The sequence below is a fragment of the Anoplophora glabripennis genome, unplaced genomic scaffold (genome assembly GCF_000390285.2).
Source record: "Anoplophora glabripennis isolate ALB-LARVAE unplaced genomic scaffold, Agla_2.0 scaffold554, whole genome shotgun sequence".
In the NCBI taxonomy this organism is placed as follows: Eukaryota; Metazoa; Arthropoda; class Insecta; order Coleoptera; family Cerambycidae; genus Anoplophora; species Anoplophora glabripennis.
In genome coordinates, this window is record NW_019416637.1 from 163304 (window position 1) to 186720 (window position 23417).

Here is a 23417-nt window from a genome sequence, read left to right on the forward strand (position 1 = left end):
ACCTGTAAATCTAGAAGAAGACACCATTCCTTACTACATAAATCGCACGTTAGAACATAATATCAACAGGCCAGGACGCAGAAAATATCCGTTCCCCGAAGAGAACATATACGAGGTAAAGGAGAAGTTGATTCTGATCTCGGACAGTGCGGGAATGGGCAAAAGCACCTTCCTGACAAGACTGGCTTTGACCGCTAAGCGAAAAATGCCCCACCTGTGGATCATCAAGATAATCCTCAACGATTACACAAAAATTCTGAGGGACACCTTAAGAAAAAACAAACTATCGTTGGACCTAATGGAACTGTTGAATTCGCACGAAGCCACAAAGTTAACAAATGACTTTGAGCGGTTAGTGTTTTCGATAAACGGTAAAGTGCTTTTAATGGTGGACGGGGTTGACGAAATCAGTCCCGACTACACGGCACTGGTTATTAACTTGCTCCTTCACTGTCAGAAATCCGCCAACTTCGTGAAGATATTGGTAACGACTCGCCCTCACCTGACGCAGGATTTGGAACAACGCCTAAAAGTCGAATCGATCAGACTGCTCCCCTTCACAGGGAACAATCAGATAGACTTCCTTGTGAGTTACTGGATGCATAATTTACAACTGGGTGAAACGGACAAAGTTAAGTGTGAGCAGTACGGTAGTGCGTTGATAACAAAAATGTTCCCGTGGATAAAATCTCATTACTACGCGGGAAATCTGTTTACCGCGATACCACTTCAAATCAGAATCCTAGCGGAGATTTTTCAAGAGAACGTTAGGTCCAAGGAACTCGCCGACTGGGAAGGGTGTAGGGAATATTTAGAAGGGAACGAATACGAACCGAAACTCCCCGAAAGGGTTAATATCACCAGATTGTATGACATGTTTATCGAGAAAAAGCAAGACGTCTTCGTCGACAAGGGGAATCCTGGTGGGAACACGGCAGCAAATCGAGCGTTGATCAACCAGTTCGAAGAATGCCTTGCCTACCATCGAAGCCTTGCCCTAGACGAGATTCTCCATCAAAGCAAAAGAGATTTCTTCTCATGTCGTCGCCTTAAATGTGAAGATATGAAAGAGTACATACTGAAGATAGGAATCGTGCAGAGATTCGACGACGAGTTCCAATTCATACACAGGACGTTCGCAGAATATTTCGTCGCCGACAGTATAATAAAGGAGTTGCAACTTCAAAACCAAAACCTCGAGTTTCAGAGGTTCCTGACGAAGTGTTGATGATGAGCGAATTCCAAGTCACCCGTACCTTTTTAGACAGCTTCCTCCAGAAAGTGGTGGATTCTCTCCCTTCTAACATCTTCGAAAGCTATCAGTCCTCGGAAAGCCATGCGCACACCATAGAAAATATCGTTTTCTTACTCGCAGGCGAAGGTTTTGTGGCTATTCTTCAACTCGTATTAAAAAGCGTACAGTTCGAGATCGTAACGGGTAAAGAAGTTAACTTAAGAGATTTACAACGTAAATACCCAGGTAACACTTTAAGCGAGTTACAAGCCCTTGTACGGGAAGCCGGAGTTAACATCAAGGACGTAAGATACGGCATTACTCCACTGTTTTATGCGGTTGAGGGAAACCACTTAGAGATGATCAGCTTTCTAGCCAAACAAGGGGCGAATCTCAATTGTACCGACAGTAGCGGCTACACGGTACTTCACACAGCTGTGCACCACTTAGATACTGTCAAACGCCTTGTCAAATTAGGTGTAGATATGAATATCGTCAACAAGCAAGGTAAAACAGCTGTATTTCTAGCCGCCGCATCACATAAGTGGACCGTTGTGAAGTACCTCGTCGAATCGGGTGCAGACATTAACCTCAGAAATGACCACAATCGCAGTGTGTTGCATTATGCAGCAAAGTGGGGACTGTTGGACGTTATCGAATGCCTTGTTAAGCATGGTGTCGATATAAATGTTAGGGACAACGACGGTCACACGGCGCTGCATGTAGCCGCTTCGATGGTGAACTGGGTTCCTTTCGAGAGCCTCGCGGAATGGTGCATGGACTTTGACATCGACAATAGTAGCGGACGTACTACGCTGCATCTAGCTACGGAGATGGACCAGTTGAAAGTCGTGAAATTCCTCGTGAAGTGCGGTATGGACGTTAACTTTAAGAATAACGAAGGCAACACCGCCCTGCATGTCGCTACATTGAACAGCGAGTTGGAAATCGCGAAATACCTCGTCGAGCAGGGTGCGGATATGAACCTTAGGGGTAGCGAGGGGCGTACAGCTCTGCACCTAGCCGTATTGGTGGGTACGTTGGACACCACAAAGTACCTGGTGGAGCGCGGTGTGGACCTTAACATAAGGGACAATGTGGGAAACACAGCGTTGCACTTAGCCGCGTTCAGGGGCAGATTGGAGACCGTTAAGTATCTCGTGGAGTGTGGTTTGGACGTTAACGTTACGGACAGTTATGGGACTACGGTGTTGCATCTCGCGGCGTTCAACGGGAACTTGGAGAATATCGAATACCTTGTGGAGTGCGGTGTACCTGTGAATGCTAGAGATAAAAATGGAAGCACTGCGTTGCACCTGGCTGCCTTCAACGGGAGGTTGGACAATATCAAGTACCTCGTGGAACAAGGCGCAGATCTTGGTATTAAAGACAATGAGGGTCAAACGGCTCTGGCTTTGGCCTCGATGGATGGGCACTTGGAGAGTGTCGGGTACCTCGAGGAAGTTGCGTTGGGTGTGGGCACGTAGTGACGCTAGAGGCAGAGGTAAATCAATACGTTTAAGTACTGTTTCTATCATAAAATATTGGCAATTCCACCAAAAAAGGGGTTCCAGAAATAAGTGCCAAAATTTTAACCACATATTTAAAAAGTTACATTTGTCAATATACATTCCGTCAAAAAAAAAACATGTTCAATTAATCATCAACATTTATTATGTTCGGGTTCCATGGAGTAGTAATTTGAGTTCGACAATGAGGAAAAAGTCAGTATGAGCCATATCTGGCGAGTACGGTGGCTGCTCGATGACATTCGTTTAGTTTGTTGTTAAAAATTCATTCACAATTATCGTGGTGCAAAATCCAAGAATTGTTCTTAAAATTCGCGGAACACACTTTACGCGGCTAACAAAATTAACAGCTGTGCTATAAACTACTTGACAGATACTTATTTTACATGAAATTTGTATGACTTTTTTGACAGAATGTATTTTTTTGAACTCATTTTTTTTGCATGAAAATAACGCTTATGTACTGCGTATGGATTAAAGAAATACCTATGCATTACATATACGATTTTTTTTAGTGATTCTCGTACCCCACCACTGGACAAGGTAGTGACCGCAAACAATGTAGCGAATTAGTTGCAGCGCATGGAAACTGGGCTGTGCATTGTTGTCAAATCTCGTAATTTAAAGGAAAGTTCATAAACAATCAAATTTCCACATCACGTGCCATGAGGTACTGCTCCTTGGTGTGTTACTTTTATTGTATGGGTGCCACCCACGAGCTCTAACATCATATGAAAACAGTCAACTGGAAATCCTTAAAGGTAGATAGTAAAAGCGTGATGCGATGGCTGCACCAGGCAAGTCAAGACTTCATGAAAAATATTTGACAGATTGACATTCTTTAACAATAAGTTGTCACAGAAGATTTTCTAGATGAAGATGTTTGTTCATAGCCTCTTTCTGTTCATTTCTAAATATATACCCCGTGCGTCATTTTCATATAAAAAACTGGATTGCTTCACAAAGATGTAGTCTAACTGATTGAAATATTTCTGCTGACCTGTTTAATGTTTTTAAAATTATGATTTTGTCATAAATCATTTTAGAAATATTATGACATAGACATCGTACAGAGTTTTACAATTTTGCGGTTTTATTTGTAAATTGTTGGCAGTGTTGCAGCCAATTTTGTTTTGCTTAGTGGGTTGCTAATTTATATTTAAAAACAAATTATGAAATGGAGTGGTTTTTATATCAGATTAATTTATTAAACTTTCATATTTTTCTCAGAAATACAAGTTAAAACTTTTCGCTGACAAATTGTAGACACCATTCCAAGTTGCTCGTGCATTATTATGATGTTCCTACTTCATGTTTTTCTTCTTCAATTTCTTTTAGCCTTAAACATCAAACGTTATGCATGGTATCCCAATATTCCGTACATAAGAAACTACCATAGATTGTTGGGGTCAAAGTAACCCAGTATAAAAACTGGTAGTTCCCTATACATGAAATATTAGAACACTATAGTCTGTTTGGAAATGAAAGAGAGTAATAAAACCCCGAGATAAGAACCGGCCATGGGCGTGGTAATATTTCGTTTCAGGTAATTATCGGGTAACACTAATGCTAACAAAAATGACAGGGATTGGAGAATCGACTATCTACCGACTTTTAAAGGAAACAAAAAATGAATAAGATACTGTAAATCCCCCAAAATCATCTACAGGGAGGTCAAAAGTCGTTATAGATGATATCTTCAAAAATGTAATTCGCAGAAAAGTACACTCATTTTATTTTAAAAAAGAAATACCAACGCTAAACAAAATTTTAAGTGAACTTTCAGAGGACAACGATTTGCCAAAAATCAGTAGAAGCAAATTATGGGCCGTCTTATGAGAGTTAAATTTTTGCTGGGAAAAGCAGAACAGGAAGTCAGTTCTCATCGATACAGATGAAATTATTTGTTGGCGAAGATCCTACTTAAGATGAATTAGAAATTTCCGTGACGAAGGGAGGAATATTTATTATCTAGACGAAACTTGGGTCAACGAGGGATATACTGTAACAAAAGTATGGCAAGATAAAAATGTAAAAAGTTTTCGACAAGCATTTTTTGATGGACTTTCAACAGGGTTCAAGGCACCTTCAGGTAAAGGGCAAAGATTAATAGTGACACATATAGGTAGTGCCAGTGGTTTTGTAGATGGCAGTTTACTTTTATTTGAATCTAAAAATACAGGTGACTATCACGAAGACATGAACGCAGATGTTTTCGAATAGTATTTTACACAGATGTTGGATCTTATTCCTCCGGGGTCTGTAATTGTCATGGATAATACCAGTTACCATTCACGGCAGACCGAGCGGACGCCTACGACTGCTTGGAGGAAAGCCGATATAATTCAATGGTTATCCAGAAAAAACATTTTTTTTGAAACAAATATGGTGAAAAAGGAACTTTTGACACTTGTCAATCTTAATAAAGATCAGAAAAAATATGTTATCGATGAAATGGCAACAAATCGCCAAATAACGGTACTACGGTTACCACCTTATCACTGTGAACTTAACCCAATCGAATTAGTCTGGCGCAGGTAAAAGGAGATGTAGCGCGAAATAATACGACGTTTAAATTAAGTGACGTGAAAATTGTGTTAAGAAATTCCTTGGAACGAGTAACTGCAGATAACTGGCAAAGATGTATACATCATGTACAAAAAGAAGAGGAGAAAATGTGGGAACTCGATAATTTAAATGACGTTACTGTGGAACCTATCGTTATCAATCTAGGAGACGAAGATAATTCATCAGAATATTCAGAGGATGAATTTTAATATACCTACTTTTTTATTTTCTTTATTGTACATTTATACAACACTACATTTACTCACCATAATTTGAATTTTCAAAATACATATATTTTTGTGTGGAATAAAAGTCTATTCATTAAATTTAAATATAAAAACCCTCTTAACCCGGTTATGATGCTTAAAGTAGCCTCATGTTTTGAAATGCTGTTTTTATATTGTTTACTTATAAGAGAAATGGACCGAGAAATTGAAGCGGCATAGACAAAGACGGATTGTCGGGGATTAAATTTTAGCTACCTGCTACAATTTAGTACAGTCCGATCGCACAAAGTTTTGTTAAAAGTACACCTCATCCTATACCGATAATACATAATATAAAAATATTGAATATAAGCACCAGTACTACATTTATTTACGATTTGCATACATAATAAGCTTTTATTACTCTCTTTCATTTCTATACAGACTATAGCACATTCATGAAATTTTACCTCAATAATGTAATCGTAGTGATTTCTTTTGCTGAGAGGTAAACTTCAAATTCTTTTTCCAGCATTTGTCTGATTTCTGTTGCCGTCATAGATTCCACACCAAATTCCGATAATGTCGAGTGGAGACTTACGGATTTGACATCTTTTACACCTGCGAAAAGAAGTATATTGTACTGACAAAACCAGAAAGGTTAAGTTACAAGTGATTAGCAATCGATTTTTTAAATATTTCCATTTACTTTTTTCTCCTGGTGTAATCCAGGTTTAGAAACGTAATACGGGTGAACGAGACTAAGTTTGTGGGTGAGTTGGACCCAAGGTCACAAAAGGAATAGGTTGTCTACAAACTGTTGATCCCCTTTGCCCCACTTCCGCCTATAAACTGATGAGTGACGTCATCGGTATTATAATAATGTCCACGTCAATAATATGTTTGCTAATAAATTTACTAAATAGAGTTTGATCTGTATTTTTGGAGTTTCCCTGTGTCGTCTGACATGAATTGTTCTTGAGTCTTTCTTTTCTGTTATATTGCTTTTTAAGAACTATTAAGTTTACAATCTTTTATCTAAATAAATAAAGTTATAATTCAGGGGGACCAATTTGTAGTATGGATAGTTGTAAAAGTAACGTAAAATGGAAAAAAGAAACTGGATAATCCATTAAGTTTTCACAGGTGCTATTGAAACTAAAAAACCATAACTGACTTTTTGTTGTACTAGTTACTATTATTTGTGATAATTATTGTATCTGTATTTACATATTGTGTAATATTGCTAAAGTAAATAAATAATGTTAACAGGTATTAAAAAAATATTGGTATTTTTTGTTTCAATTTGGTATTTTTTTACATGAAATTTGTGAAAATGTGTTTCTTAAACAACGTTTATTGTTCATTACAGATGTTCTGAAAGCTACATAATATACAGGGTGTTAGAAGTTTGACTGCCTTAATTTTAACAGACGATAGAATACATAAAGATAAACAAAAAAACCTTATATGACATGGGTCCTAAACCCTCAGTTTAAAGAATAAGCGAACGCTTATCAAGGTGGTACTTCAACCGCAGCTAACCTACGCCTCCACGGCGTGGGGTCACGCGGCAAAAAGCCACTTAAAGTCATTACAGGCTGTGGAAAACATAGCCCTCCGCACGGCCACCGACGCGCCCTGGTACGTAAGAAACACTGACATATTACGAGACTTACAATACACAAACGCTACACAGACAATAAGACAAAACGCGGAGAAACGATTTGACGTAGCCGCTAGACATGACAATCCCCTCCTCAGGCAAGCCGTTGACTACGTACCCGACGTGACCGACAAACACAAAAGACCTAGACACCAACTTTTTGACCCTGGGTGACCACCCCAATGACCCCCCCCCTGCCCGCTAACCTTTTCTGTTTCAGAGACAGCCAGGATCAAGAAACGAAGACAACGACACACACACACACACACACATACACACCCCCCATACCCTCCTTACCCCTCCCCTCCCGCGCTAGCCTAAGGGCCACCTTAGCAAAGCGCATCCCAGGCTGCATAGCCGCACTACCCTACCCAACCATACCACACATAAACATGACACTACCCCCGGGGTTTACACAGACGAGCCGGCGAAGCAAGAAGAGCGCCAGAAGAAAGGGCCCTAGCCGGCGGGGCCCAGCCAGGACAAAAGGAGGTCCCACAAAGCGCCTACACCGGCCGCATTTGCGGTCGGGGTAGACGACGGATGGGGCCCACCTACGAAGGCTGTCCAGGCCTACACGAGATGAGGCAGGATAAAGAGGGATAATCCCCCTCGATCCCAAATCATTGAGGCCAATTTCTAGCCATGGAATAGTGGCGCGTGGCGCGGGTCCTAAACAACTCGACAATATCTGAGAAAAAAATTATCAAAATCTCATTGATGTTCGATTAATTAAAGGATATTGACGTAATTGCGTTCGTAGAATACTGTAAAATACAATGTTTATCACTTTTTTGAACTTCTCTATGCTTAATTCTGAAAAATAATTAACTTATTAAATTTATACCTAATTCGATAAAATTCATATCTAGCAATGTGACAACGGCGCGGCGGCGGTTAACACGAAGTACTAAGCTTTCCAGCAATAACGCAATTCAGTTGGTGTTGGATCTGGAATTGGACCGTGTCGAAGTGTTTTTTGCGTACCACTATTTCCTTTTCTAGGGGTGTTTTCCAGCGAGTGCGCGAAAATTGGATTCGAAGGTGTCGTGCGTGCATCGAAAATAGTGGTGGACATTTTGAGCATATGCTGTACTTGTGCGTTTAAAAGTTACTGAATTTTGCTTTTTGCTAAGTCCCTAAATTATTTTTAATACGTATGATTATTTGGACGACGTGAATCTTTGGGTAGTTTGATTGCATATTTTTCAAATTCATAATTTGATTAAAAGTTAAGTTCCTATTTTAAGAGATTCATAATTACTAAAATTCAAGTTAAAATTTAAGCACAACACGAAATCGATACATTCTATTTTATTTATTTAAAAACTGGAAAACAATTGTCCTGAAATTTACTAAATGTTTCACAATTATAGTTGCTTACATTTTTTCCGTAGGACAAGTCTGCCACGTGCACACATGGTGTGCATCAGCTGTGTAGCGCTGTTATTACGTGATGAAATTCCCCAATATTAAAACTAGCAAATCAAAACTGAGTGAGACAACGTGAACCGAAGGAACTCTATTAATGAACTACCTACCTAAAATATTGAGAACCGCGTCGACGACATTATGAGTTGTATTTTCTCCATGTTTCTCTGCTACCACAAAGCTAGATACAATAGTGGCCTCCTCCTGTCTAAGAAAAATATCCATGGCTTGAAGACAGCTCGAAATGCTTTGCAGTAAGGCACCATTTATTTCGGTAATTTCCAATGTTTCTGCAACGATGCCAACCTAAAATTTACCCCGATGTAGACGCAAACATACAAGGTGTTAGAAGTTTGACTGCTTTAATTTTAACAGACCATAGAATACATTAAAATAAACAAAAAAAACTTATATGACATGGATCCTAAACTCGACCATTTCCGAGAAAAAAAAATTATCAAAATCTCCAACTTAATGTACAACAGTTCGATTAATTAAGGAATATTGACATATCTGCGTGCATAGAATACCATAAAATACAATGTTTATAATTTTTTTTAACTTCTTTGTACATAATTCTAAAAAATAATTAGCGTTGTAATACATTTAAAATTCGATAAAATTTATATCGAGCAATGTGACAACGGCGCGACGGTTAACACGAGGTACTAAACAGTCCAGCAACCAGCAATACGCAATTCAGTTGGTATCTGGAATTTGACCGTGACGGAGTGTTTATTGCGTACCACTATTTCCTTTTCTTGAGGTGTTTCTCCTTGCTTTTTTTAAGTGATAATTTTCCAGCGAGTGCGCAAAAATTGGATTCGAAGGTGTCGTGCGTGCATCGAAAATGGTAGTGGACATTTTGGTCGTAGTTTGTTTTGTAATTAATTGCGCGTTTAAAAATTAGTGAATTTTGCTTTTTGGTAAGTATCTAAATTATTTTTAATACGTATGACGACGTGAATCTTTGAGTAATATGCGACTACAAAATCAATACATTTTATTTTATTTATTTAAAAACTGGAAAAGAATTGTCTTGAAATTTACTAAATGTTTCACAACAATAGTTGCTTACATTTTTGTTATTCCAGAACAAATCTTCCGCGTCTGCAATATTAATACTCGCTGTATTTTGAAAACTGTTAATCTCCACCCCCCTCCCCCCTTTAATATAAAACTTTTTTTTCACTTATGATTACTATCTCATACTGAAGACAGTCAAACTTCTTACACCTGTATAGTACAGGAAAAATTTTGAGGAAGAGTAATTCAAGTAAATTATAGAAGTTTCCACTAACCTCTCCAATAAGGCCCCATTCGATTGCAAGTGCTGGATATCCATCCTGCTTCCTTTTCTCGCAAATCTTCTCCATTACGGAATTTGCCATACCATAATTTGTCTGCCCATTGCTACCCCGTCCGCAAGAAACGGATGAGAATATAACAAACTGCCTATTAAGAGAAAATAACCGGTAGTGTTAGAGGATGTGCCACTTCCCAGTGGAATTTCTTTGGAAACTAAAAGACATAAGCGTTAAGTTGGTGCTAGAAACCGCAATCAGAGGGTAGCAAAAAGAGTTCAGCTCGACATCAACAGTATTTTTGTTTATCTAGTAGAAAATGTCTAGGATTTATTGAGCTAACTGGGCAACCAAAATCATTTTTTGTTAATTAGTTGTAATTTTAGTTATCTACCAGAAAATATGAACAGTTTTTTATTTTTCCTCAAGTACCAGAATGGGAAAGGTCGTAAACACTGGTAGTAGTAGCAATTCATGAAGTTAAAAAACTTGCCACTTGCCAAATTCGGTTTTTCTGGATAGAAATATCAATTTTTTTAAGCATATGATGTATAGAACAAGAGGATCTGCCTACTTGTTGACATAACCTGCACCTTTGGGGGAGAGTGGAGTAATGAAAGTAAGAAATACAATAAATAATAATGATAATGCTTAATTTATCAAATCTGAAGACGTCACTCGCGATGCCTCCTAGATTATTATACAAACGTCAAAATTAGTAAGCAGGCAGACGTTAGCATCGCTTACTTTGATTTACCTTCGTTCTTATAGTTGGAGTTGTGTTTGTTCAACAACATTTACGAGTATGAAGATAAGTAAACGAATATTTCTATGTTGTAGAATCAATTACTGTCCTCCACTTACGGCTAGTATCTACAGAGCCTTCATAATTGCCCGAGTCCCAAGTGACCAGATTTATCTTGGCGCTCAGTAAATTTGATTTTAAGTTGGTGTTTCAAAAATTATCAAAGAAAATTTATCAGCTAGGTACCCTAGATGAAATGTCAATCCAGAGGCATACGTAGTTTTTCGTGTTTTTTATACAATTTAGCAGTATTTACCAGTATTTCTGTGCTTTTCTACAAAATCTTTGTCTTTTGAGTTGAAAAAAAGAGTTATTTTCAGAACTTTTAAAACTTGATGTTTTTTCCGTAAGTTAAACGAATATTTTAAGGTTATGACCCGAATGTTAAATTCCGTTTATACCGAAAATAGATGTACTATTATACATTTGATGAATATGTTTAATAAATTTTGTTAGTTAAGTAAGAACTTTGTGTTTCTGTTAGCACTGTTAGCCGTGTATGGTAAATTAATTAAACTAAAATTTATATTTAAATATTGAAGAAAAAAATTAATAAAACACAAACATTTTGTATTTTATTAACATTAGTTTCATTACCTTTTAATGAAAGTAGATTACAAAAGTGCCTGCATTTTTTAACTTATAACCTTGAATCAAAAAATACTTTTTCAGTATAGGATGGGGTAAAAATTTGAAATGTCTTACAAGAATAAAAAAAGAAACACATTTTGGAGAGTAAAGTTCAATATTTGTAAAGAATTTTAATATGTACTCCACTGGACTCTTTCTCTGTCTTTAGGGAATTTTGTGTTTATCACTGACTGGATTGTAAGTTTGGTTGCCTAACAGTCGCGATCACGTGGGATTCGGACATTTCTGAAGGCACTGCATTTAAAATGCTTCATTTAGTTTCTAAAAAGACGCCATTGGAAATATTAGGTAGCACATTGTACACTGCCCAGCGGTTGTTATTACTTTAGATCGGGACACATTTCCCTAGTCAATTCATCCAGATACTCCGTGGCTATTGCTTTAGGAGCAAAACATGTATAAAAACTTTCCGTAGTCTGATTTTCAAAGAGGGAGTTCTGTAAAACCAAAGCCAGGTTGAAAACCGCTTCTATTCGACCTAACTGCAAGGACCTTTCGATCAATCTTTTGCAACCACTTTTAGTTGTCACTGCATCTGTAGATACTGTCACTAAAGCTCCGTATGACTGCCATGTTCTAGAATTACGATTTTTAAATGCAACAAAAGAGCAAGTATCTTCCTTTACCTAATTCTCTTCTCCTGGTAGCCGTTACTTATACCTTTTCTCGAATTCAGTACCAATTTCCGTGCTCCTCTGAGTACCAACCAATCAGCCAGTTCCAAACCGAATCCCCCCAAGCCTCCTATGATCACGTATGTCTTTTCTGGATCGCAAAAATATCTAAAACTCAAAATTTCGTGTTATAAAGTGATTGACATTTCCCAAACCTCTTATCACCTCATTGTAGCGGAGAATTTTTGTGTACGAGGCAGCGCCACGAGATGCTCTTCAGGTTCTCGTACCTTGACCAGAACTTTACCGGAACGGTTTGTATCGGCAAACCTAAATGCTTGTTCAATCTCGTCATATTTGAAGACGTTTCTTATTAAAGGCTGGACAGCGTCATCTTCGAGCGCCTCTGCAAATAATTTGCCCACCTCTGCTCGAGCACGGGGTGTTCCCTTTAAAAGTTGACCAACTGCAACACCGTGAAAACTGCCTTCGTTTTTAAAAAGAAGTAAATCGATGTGACTGTTATTCGATATACCCTCCCTGATTAGTTGTAAAACTCTTCCTCCACGGGCAAGACAGTTCAGTGAAGAAGCAAGCTTGCCGCTTGGCATAGCGCTGAGCACGATGTCCACGCCTCTGCCATCGGTTGCTTGGTGTATCAGTTGATCCGACCATTCCTCGAAGGAATTACCAATATCGGAGTCTAAAATTTTAGACAATGTAATGATTATATCCGATAAAATGGATCTAGATACCTTTCAACTGAGGAAATGTGCTTTTTAGAAACTGACGCTCGCTTGGATTGTCAACAGTGGTGTACACAACACCGCCGTAATATAGAGAGAGACGTATGGCGGCTTGTCCAAATTCCGTAGCTCCTGAATGGACTAAAATCGTTTCCCCTGCTCTCATTTGCCCCAGCTGTAAATTTAAGGTAATTTAGAGTAACTTGTATAAAAGTACGGGAACCCCAAACAATCTCGCAAGATATGCATTTTTCGGAAAAACTAAATATAGGAAAAGTTTGTATTTTCCCTGACCACGTGGTCATTATGGGAGCAAGACGATTTTTTTAAATCGGAACCCCCCATTTTGACTCCGGAAATGCAAAGAACGGATTTTACGTTCAGATATGACCTTGACCATTTCAAAAATTTCAAAATGGCGAAATCTAGATGGCGGATGAAATTTTTGAAAGTTAACCAATTGTCACCAAATCTTGTATACGGAAGTTGTCGAGGTCGTTGATCACGAATGCGCGGTAGGATTTAAAAAATCAAGATGGCGGATCCAATATGGCGGACGAATGTCTCGAAAATCAACCGATTTGCACCAAACGTTGTATACGGGGGTTTTTGGGGTTGCTGATCACGAATCCGAGGTCAAATTTGCAAAATTCAAGATGCCGAATTCAAGATGGCGGACCAATTTTTTGAAAATCAGTCGAATTGCATCAAAGATGGTATACGGCCGTTTTGGGGATTGCTGATCACGAATGTGGGGTCAGTGACCCCCAAAACCCCGTATATCAAATTTGGTCCCCACTGATTAAATTTAAAAAACCCCACCCACCATCTTGAATTTTGAAAATCTGACCTCGAATTCGTAATCAGCGACCTCGAAAACCTCTGTATACAAAATTTGGTGACAATCGGTTAACTTTCACAAATTTCGTCCGCCATCTTGATTTCGCCACCATTTTGAAATTTTTGAAATGGTCAAAATGTGATTGTTTTTTTACTTTTTTTATGCTATCAAGGCCTTCAAAAAACCATTTTTGAAAGGGCTTGAACAAGTTGATATTTACGAACATATGCAAACTTGAAACGGCCATATCTTATTTAATTTTTTTCCTACAGAAAAAAAAAACAAAATTTTCAAGAAAGCAGAAACTACAATTTTGTACTCTATAAAATTTTGCGTATCATTAATAGTTTTTGAGTTATTTTGAAGAAAAGACAATTTTTTTTAAAAATACAAAAATTCTCTTTTCACTTCAAGCTCAACTTTTTTCAAAACCAAGCACTCTAAACCGGTCAAACTTCTAGAGCATATTACAAGTACATAAATAAATAAAGTAAATTGTAAAGTGGTAACGATTATTTTCAATTGGGATGGTAATTAGGGGGTAATTTTCACCTTTCTTTTGTCACCGAAAACAATAGGGACCAACTTTATTTGCGTCATAACTCGCTTAGGTTTGATGCTAGGGATTTTTATAACATAATAAAAATAAAGGTTTTTTCAAGAACTTTAAAAAAGGTTCTATGAGTATTCCCTAAAAAATGCATTGGTTTTTGGTTATTTCAGGATCAAACTTTCAATTTTGGGGTTTGACGAATAAGAGCAAACCTTCAACAAACTATTACTCCGCTTGTATTGGGTTTACAGACAACATAAAAATACCACTCTTTTTGTTTGTTTATAAGCTACATTTTTTATAAGAATAATTTTTTTGATAAAATACTTTATGAGTTATTCGCGAAAACCGTCTGAAGAAGTGGTTTTTTGGTTAAAAAATTTACACTTTCACTCACGAATAACTCGAAAAGTATTGACTTTCAGAAAAAAACTATATAGGACAAAAGTTGCTTAGAATTAGTCAATATATCCATTCCCGGAATTATTTTCAATGAAACATTTTTCACCCCCGAGAAGGGGTGGCATCCACCCCCAGGCTAAAAGCAACCCCCGGTATAAGGTCAACTTTGAAGTAGAGGGTAAATAGAACCTAAATCCAAATTTTTATGAAATACGGTGTTGTTTGGCAAAATTATACGGGAAAATGGTTATTGACTGGGCTATAAATGAAATTTGATGGGCTAGCACTGATCAAATTTCAAATAAAAAACTTACAATTACTAAGGCGTATAAAAGGCTTGTATACACGAGAGGTACAGTGGCAGCATCTTCCATACTCCAAGAATCCGGTATTTTAAAGGTGAGATAGGGGTCGGCCAATGTTAAACTTGACAGTGCTCCATCAGCAACTACACCCATTACCCTTCGTCCCCTAACAAATTGAAAATACTTTTTTATTCATTTTGGAATTATCGCGTTCTATGATTGACAAAACTCAAGTCTGAACTGAACTGAATTTCGAAATATTGAACTAAATATGGCGGTTAAAATTGATTTTATTCGTAAAATATTCTTGTCAAATGGTTAAGGACCGTATACCTCTTATCCCGTCCAGAAAATTCTAATCCCNCATTTTGGTCGTAGTTTGTTTTGTAATTAATTGCGCGTTTAAAAATTAGTGAATTTTGCTTTTTGGTAAGTATCTAAATTATTTTTAATACGTATGACGACGTGAATCTTTGAGTAATATGCGACTACAAAATCAATACATTTTATTTTATTTATTTAAAAACTGGAAAAGAATTGTCTTGAAATTTACTAAATGTTTCACAACAATAGTTGCTTACATTTTTGTTATTCCAGAACAAATCTTCCGCGTCTGCAATATTAATACTCGCTGTATTTTGAAAACTGTTAATCTCCACCCCCCTCCCCCCTTTAATATAAAACTTTTTTTTCACTTATGATTACTATCTCATACTGAAGACAGTCAAACTTCTTACACCTGTATAGTACAGGAAAAATTTTGAGGAAGAGTAATTCAAGTAAATTATAGAAGTTTCCACTAACCTCTCCAATAAGGCCCCATTCGATTGCAAGTGCTGGATATCCATCCTGCTTCCTTTTCTCGCAAATCTTCTCCATTACGGAATTTGCCATACCATAATTTGTCTGCCCATTGCTACCCCGTCCGCAAGAAACGGATGAGAATATAACAAACTGCCTATTAAGAGAAAATAACCGGTAGTGTTAGAGGATGTGCCACTTCCCAGTGGAATTTCTTTGGAAACTAAAAGACATAAGCGTTAAGTTGGTGCTAGAAACCGCAATCAGAGGGTAGCAAAAAGAGTTCAGCTCGACATCAACAGTATTTTTGTTTATCTAGTAGAAAATGTCTAGGATTTATTGAGCTAACTGGGCAACCAAAATCATTTTTTGTTAATTAGTTGTAATTTTAGTTATCTACCAGAAAATATGAACAGTTTTTTATTTTTCCTCAAGTACCAGAATGGGAAAGGTCGTAAACACTGGTAGTAGTAGCAATTCATGAAGTTAAAAAACTTGCCACTTGCCAAATTCGGTTTTTCTGGATAGAAATATCAATTTTTTTAAGCATATGATGTATAGAACAAGAGGATCTGCCTACTTGTTGACATAACCTGCACCTTTGGGGGAGAGTGGAGTAATGAAAGTAAGAAATACAATAAATAATAATGATAATGCTTAATTTATCAAATCTGAAGACGTCACTCGCGATGCCTCCTAGATTATTATACAAACGTCAAAATTAGTAAGCAGGCAGACGTTAGCATCGCTTACTTTGATTTACCTTCGTTCTTATAGTTGGAGTTGTGTTTGTTCAACAACATTTACGAGTATGAAGATAAGTAAACGAATATTTCTATGTTGTAGAATCAATTACTGTCCTCCACTTACGGCTAGTATCTACAGAGCCTTCATAATTGCCCGAGTCCCAAGTGACCAGATTTATCTTGGCGCTCAGTAAATTTGATTTTAAGTTGGTGTTTCAAAAATTATCAAAGAAAATTTATCAGCTAGGTACCCTAGATGAAATGTCAATCCAGAGGCATACGTAGTTTTTCGTGTTTTTTATACAATTTAGCAGTATTTACCAGTATTTCTGTGCTTTTCTACAAAATCTTTGTCTTTTGAGTTGAAAAAAAGAGTTATTTTCAGAACTTTTAAAACTTGATGTTTTTTCCGTAAGTTAAACGAATATTTTAAGGTTATGACCCGAATGTTAAATTCCGTTTATACCGAAAATAGATGTACTATTATACATTTGATGAATATGTTTAATAAATTTTGTTAGTTAAGTAAGAACTTTGTGTTTCTGTTAGCACTGTTAGCCGTGTATGGTAAATTAATTAAACTAAAATTTATATTTAAATATTGAAGAAAAAAATTAATAAAACACAAACATTTTGTATTTTATTAACATTAGTTTCATTACCTTTTAATGAAAGTAGATTACAAAAGTGCCTGCATTTTTTAACTTATAACCTTGAATCAAAAAATACTTTTTCAGTATAGGATGGGGTAAAAATTTGAAATGTCTTACAAGAATAAAAAAAGAAACACATTTTGGAGAGTAAAGTTCAATATTTGTAAAGAATTTTAATATGTACTCCACTGGACTCTTTCTCTGTCTTTAGGGAATTTTGTGTTAATCACTGACTGCATTGTAAGTTTGGTTGCCTAACAGTCGCAGTCACGTGGGATTCGGACATTTCTGAAGGCACTGCATTTAAAATGCTTCATTTAGTTTCTAAAAAGACGCCATTGGAAATATTAAGTAGCACATTGTACACTGCCCAGCGGTTGTTATTACTTTAGATCGGGACACATTTCCCTAGTCAATTCATCCAGATACTCCGTGGCTATTGCTTTAGGAGCAAAACATGTATAAAAACTTTCCGTAGTCTGATTTTCAAAGAGGGAGTTCTGTAAAACCAAAGCCAGGTTGAAAACCGCTTCTATTCGACCTAACTGCAAGGACCTTTCGATCAATCTTTTGCAACCACTTTTAGTTGTCACTGCATCTGTAGATACTGTCACTAAAGCTCCGTATGACTGCCATGTTCTAGAATTACGATTTTTAAATGCAACAAAAGAGCAAGTATCTTCCTTTACCTAATTCTCTTCTCCTGGTAGCCGTTACTTATACCTTTTCTCGAATTCAGTACCAATTTCCGTGCTCCTCTGAGTACCAACCAATCAGCCAGTTCCAAACCGAATCCCCCCAAGCCTCCTATGATCACGTATGTCTTTTCTGGATCGCAAAAATATCTAAAACTCAAAATTTCGTGTTATAAAGTGATTGACATTTCCCAAACCTCTTATCACCTCATTGTAGCGGAGAATTTTTGTGTACGAGGCAGCGCCACGAGATGCTCTTCAGGTTCTCGTACCTTGACCAGAACTTTACCGGAACGGTTTGTATCGGCAAACCTAAATGCTTGTTCAATCTCGTCATATTTGAAGACGTTTCTTATTAAAGGCTGGACAGCGTCATCTTCGAGCGCCTCTGCAAATAATTTGCCCACCTCTGCTCGAGCACGGGGTGTTCCCTTTAAAAGTTGACCAACTGCAACACCGTGAAAACTGCCTTCGTTTTTAAAAAGAAGTAAATCGATGTGACTGTTATTCGATATACCCTCCCTGATTAGTTGTAAAACTCTTCCTCCACGGGCAAGACAGTTCAGTGAAGAAGCAAGCTTGCCGCTTGGCATAGCGCTGAGCACGATGTCCACGCCTCTGCCATCGGTTGCTTGGTGTATCAGTTGATCCGACCATTCCTCGAAGGAATTACCAATATCGGAGTCTAAAATTTTAGACAATGTAATGATTATATCCGATAAAATGGATCTAGATACCTTTCAACTGAGGAAATGTGCTTTTTAGAAACTGACGCTCGCTTGGATTGTCAACAGTGGTGTACACAACACCGCCGTAATATAGAGAGAGACGTATGGCGGCTTGTCCAAATTCCGTAGCTCCTGAATGGACTAAAATCGTTTCCCCTGCTCTCATTTGCCCCAGCTGTAAATTTAAGGTAATTTAGAGTAACTTGTATAAAAGTACGGGAACCCCAAACAATCTCGCAAGATATGCATTTTTCGGAAAAACTAAATATAGGAAAAGTTTGTATTTTCCCTGACCACGTGGTCATTATGGGGTCAAGACGATTTTTTTAAATCGGAACCCCCCATTTTGACTCCGGAAATGCAAAGAACGGATTTTACGTTCAGATATGACCTTGACCATTTCAAAAATTTCAAAATGGCGGCGAAATCTAGATGGCGGATGAAATTTTTGAAAGTTAACCAATTGTCACCAAATCTTGTATACGGAAGTTGTCGAGGTCGTTGATCACGAATGCGCGGTCGGATTTAAAAAATCAAGATGGCGGATCCAATATGGCGGACGAATGTCTCGAAAATCAACCGATTTGCACCAAACGTTGTATACGGGGGTTTTTGGGGTTGCTGATCACGAATCCGAGGTCAAATTTGCAAAATTCAAGATGCCGAATTCAAGATGGCGGACCAATTTTTTGAAAATCAGTCGAATTGCATCAAAGATGGTATACGGCCGTTTTGGGGATTGCTGATCACGAATGTGGGGTCAGTGACCCCCAAAACCCCGTATATCAAATTTGGTCCCCACTGATTAAATTTAAAAAACCCCACCCACCATCTTGAATTTTGAAAATCTGACCTCGAATTCGTAATCAGCGACCTCGAAAACCTCTGTATACAAAATTTGGTGACAATCGGTTAACTTTCACAAATTTCGTCCGCCATCTTGATTTCGCCACCATTTTGAAATTTTTGAAATGGTCAAAATGTGATTGTTTTTTTACTTTTTTTTATGCTATCAAGGCCTTCAAAAAACCATTTTTGAAAGGGCTTGAACAAGTTGATATTTACGAACATATGCAAACTTGAAACGGCCATATCTTATTTAATTTTTTTCCTACAGAAAAAAAAAACAAAATTTTCAAGAAAGCAGAAACTACAATTTTGTACTCTATAAAATTTTGCGTATCATTAATAGTTTTTGAGTTATTTTGAAGAAAAGACAATTTTTTTTAAAAATACAAAAATTCTCTTTTCACTTCAAGCTCAACTTTTTTCAAAACCAAGCACTCTAAACCGGTCAAACTTCTAGAGCATATTACAAGTACATAAATAAATAAAGTAAATTGTAAAGTGGTAACGATTATTTTCAATTGGGATGGTAATTAGGGGGTAATTTTCACCTTTCTTTTGTCACCGAAAACAATAGGGACCAACTTTATTTGCGTCATAACTCGCTTAGGTTTGATGCTAGGGATTTTTATAACATAATAAAAATAAAGGTTTTTTCAAGAACTTTAAAAAAGGTTCTATGAGTATTCCCTAAAAAATGCATTGGTTTTTGGTTATTTCAGGATCAAACTTTCAATTTTGGGGTTTGACGAATAAGAGCAAACCTTCAACAAACTATTACTCCGCTTGTATTGGGTTTACAGACAACATAAAAATACCACTCTTTTTGTTTGTTTATAAGCTACATTTTTTATAAGAATAATTTTTTTGATAAAATACTTTATGAGTTATTCGCGAAAACCGTCTGAAGAAGTGGTTTTTTGGTTAAAAAATTTACACTTTCACTCACGAATAACTCGAAAAGTATTGACTTTCAGAAAAAAACTATATAGGACAAAAGTTGCTTAGAATTAGTCAATATATCCATTCCCGGAATTATTTTCAATGAAACATTTTTCACCCCCGAGAAGGGGTGGCATCCACCCCCAGGCTAAAAGCAACCCCCGGTATAAGGTCAACTTTGAAGTAGAGGGTAAATAGAACCTAAATCCAAATTTTTATGAAATACGGTGTTGTTTGGCAAAATTATACGGGAAAATGGTTATTGACTGGGCTATAAATGAAATTTGATGGGCTAGCACTGATCAAATTTCAAATAAAAAACTTACAATTACTAAGGCGTATAAAAGGCTTGTATACACGAGAGGTACAGTGGCAGCATCTTCCATACTCCAAGAATCCGGTATTTTAAAGGTGAGATAGGGGTCGGCCAATGTTAAACTTGACAGTGCTCCATCAGCAACTACACCCATTACCCTTCGTCCCCTAACAAATTGAGAATACTTTTTTATTCATTTTGGAATTATCGCGTTCTATGATTGACAAAACTCAAGTCTGAACTGAACTGAATTTCGAAATATTGAACTAAATATGGCGGTTAAAATTGATTTTATTCGTAAAATATTCTTGTCAAATGGTTAAGGACCGTATACCTCTTATCCCGTCCAGAAAATTCTAATCCCATGACACATTCTTCTTCCAGCCTTCTTTGAGTGTTGAAAACAATGTTTCTCCTGCCAGAGGCAAATAGCACATCTTGATGATTTATAGCAGCATAGTACACCTGAAACACAATCATTTGTATCTTAACGTACTTATGAGACTTACTATTATCATCTATAAGGCCTCGCACCTACCGCATCATACCCTAGTGACGACACTATCACTGGTTCAATTAATTACCTATTAATAATAAATAGTACAAGTCCCTAAATTGCCATCTAAGATCGTATTGGTACAATCTATGCCATAATGTTCAAAGTGAGAAATGTCCTCATATGAGTTCAAGGAAGGTCATGAAGAAATGTTTAACTTGAAGAAAACTTCCTTCTACTTACCAGGTTGTATTGTGACATGCTTCATATAATTCAGACTTAAGGAGGTATATCGGGTTTACTCAAATGCACAGATGTACTTGAAATTTATATACGTATTACCCAGTGCTCTCTCTGTGCGTCATATCTTTTTTAAATTTTTTTTTTAATCTAGATTTTGAGATGTTGTTATTGAAAGTTGTTCATTTTACCATAGGTTTATATGGCGAAGATGGACGGTACGGCTCTTTTTTTGCCCATAACGGAGAAAAAAATGTAGAAATTGTGAAACAAAACTTTTCCATAGATAGTACACAGTATTATCTTATTTTTGATGTAAAACTAATGTAAGTTTTGAACATAGTACAGCTGTATTAATTAGAAACAGAAACCAATAATTGCATTTCTGTCTGACTTGAGGATTAATGTGGCAACGTCGCAATCAGCTGACAGCAAGGAGGGAATACATTTGAAAGACTTGATAAAAACGAAATTGATTTCAAACATATACATTTTTCCTAAATCCCATGTACATTGTTATCAACAATAAATTATCCACAACAGATGATTTTTTGTAATGTTTTTAAAAAACTAGATTAATTAAAAAAGACTAGGAAGCTGTGATATATTTATTGGAATAAAAAATACAGTTGATAAATCCTTTTAATATATTTAATGGTTTATAAAAACATCGTAATCATTACCCAGCAATATTTAGGGTTACATAAAGTTTTCTTTACTTGATTAATATAATTAGTAATACTTGAGATAAAAGCATTTGTACGGAATAACAAAGGAACATAAATATTTCTCAGCAAACTTTATATCTAAAAAATTAGTTATAGTTGCAAAACTTTTGTAACATTACTAAAATAGAGATTAAAAACACGAACAGTGAGTAATAATGTAATTTCTATCACAGAACCTTCAAAATTGCATCCAACATTTTCTTTGACTTGGACGAGAGATGGGCGCGAGTGTCATTTCATTTCTTTAGAACTAAATTAACATAATTCTCGTTGTTTTACCAGTTCACATGATTTACGGATTTTAAATAAAGGATACAAATCTTCGCGAGGATAATACGATATATTTGCTATATATAATAATTATATTGTACATAGTTTACACACAATACATTTTTGAACGCGTACGCATCTTTACCCGAATTTGACGCGCAATATCTCCGATGTCCGAGGTCTGTAGGTTCGCAGTGTGTACAACTGCTAGTCAATTATTAGCGCTGTTGCCACATCTACATAGTCTTTATGCGTTCATTAAATATAATTTAAAACTACTTAAATATGATATTTTTATGTTGTTAATTAGTCAATATGTATGCTATGTGCATATGAGTAGATTTCTTTGCTATATAGATAATGTTTATCGCAAATAATTTCAATAGAATTTAATTTTTTCAAATTGGCAGCGGGCTTTAGTCCCATAAGAAAAGCATAGGACTCCCCCTTGGACCCCGATATACCACCTTAAATCTGGTCGAGATGGTTTGGGCAACTATAAAACATTATTTGCAGACAAAAACGTGAGCTTCGATTTGAAGACTGTTTCTCCTGACAAATGGGCATCAAGATCTCAGCATGTTCTAACCGTCGAATAGTTTTTTGTAAAGAAAAAACCTTTGCTGGCCGCTCTTATAAAGGTTTAAAATCACAGCAACCATAACGATATTACTAGCTACCTTTTTGAATCCTTTTCCAATAATATATCCGAAATGAACTCTAATAGACTTATTTTATAAACTTAATTTGCAATTCCCTAGAATTTTCGATAAGGTTTCGAATCCAACCGACAAAATCGCCCGAGGGACGAATTTTCCGAATTTTTTTATTCTTTAAAATAGAAATACAACGATATTCGAACCGTATAATAAACAGTCATGCTTCCGACAGAATATGTATAAAAGGAGATTCGTATCTGCTGTTCAGTTAAAATGCTAACTCTGAAAAGTGCTACTTGTGAAGTGACTTTATGTAGTGTAAGTGTATAACTGTATAGCCTTATAAAGTTATTTATTTCAGTGTCTACTGATGATACAATGTATTTTTGTGTTTTGGTTTTCAAGTATCTGTGTGATATTATGAAAATGCATGTACAGGAAT

General features: G+C 36.6%; 3 protein-coding genes across 3 annotated transcripts in view; 1 reads left to right on the plus strand and 2 right to left on the minus strand.

Moving 5' to 3' along the window:
- The first annotated feature begins 1230 nt into the window (after nucleotides 1-1230).
- On the plus strand, nucleotides 1231-2721 carry LOC108909810 (putative ankyrin repeat protein RF_0381). Its single transcript, XM_018714237.1, has one exon. It carries the CDS (start codon nucleotides 1231-1233, stop codon nucleotides 2719-2721), a length of 1491 nt encoding a protein of 496 aa, XP_018569753.1.
- A 1225-nt stretch (nucleotides 2722-3946) lies between these two features.
- Nucleotides 3947-15208, minus strand: LOC108909820 (fatty acid synthase-like). Its single transcript, XM_023455151.1, has 10 exons — nucleotides 15189-15208; nucleotides 14865-15021; nucleotides 12764-12929; nucleotides 12234-12711; nucleotides 12021-12176; nucleotides 11719-11970; nucleotides 9936-10089; nucleotides 8745-8940; nucleotides 6008-6158; nucleotides 3947-4102 (listed from the first exon to the last, which is right to left on the minus strand). The coding sequence occupies exons 2-10, from the start codon at nucleotides 15006-15008 to the stop codon at nucleotides 4057-4059; spliced, it is 1743 nt and encodes a 580-aa protein (XP_023310919.1). The 5' UTR covers nucleotides 15009-15021; nucleotides 15189-15208; the 3' UTR covers nucleotides 3947-4056.
- A 380-nt stretch (nucleotides 15209-15588) lies between these two features.
- The window catches only part of LOC108909811 (fatty acid synthase-like), a 42544-nt gene continuing 34715 nt past the window's right edge, over nucleotides 15589-23417 (minus strand). Inside the window, exons 18-25 of the mRNA XM_018714239.1 lie at nucleotides 20917-21047; nucleotides 20593-20749; nucleotides 18488-18653; nucleotides 17958-18435; nucleotides 17745-17900; nucleotides 17443-17694; nucleotides 15660-15813; nucleotides 15589-15594 (exon numbers count right to left, since the gene is read on the minus strand). Coding sequence (XP_018569755.1) covers nucleotides 15589-15594; nucleotides 15660-15813; nucleotides 17443-17694; nucleotides 17745-17900; nucleotides 17958-18435; nucleotides 18488-18653; nucleotides 20593-20749; nucleotides 20917-21047 — 1500 coding nt within the window. The remainder of the gene's footprint in view (nucleotides 15595-15659; nucleotides 15814-17442; nucleotides 17695-17744; nucleotides 17901-17957; nucleotides 18436-18487; nucleotides 18654-20592; nucleotides 20750-20916; nucleotides 21048-23417) is intronic.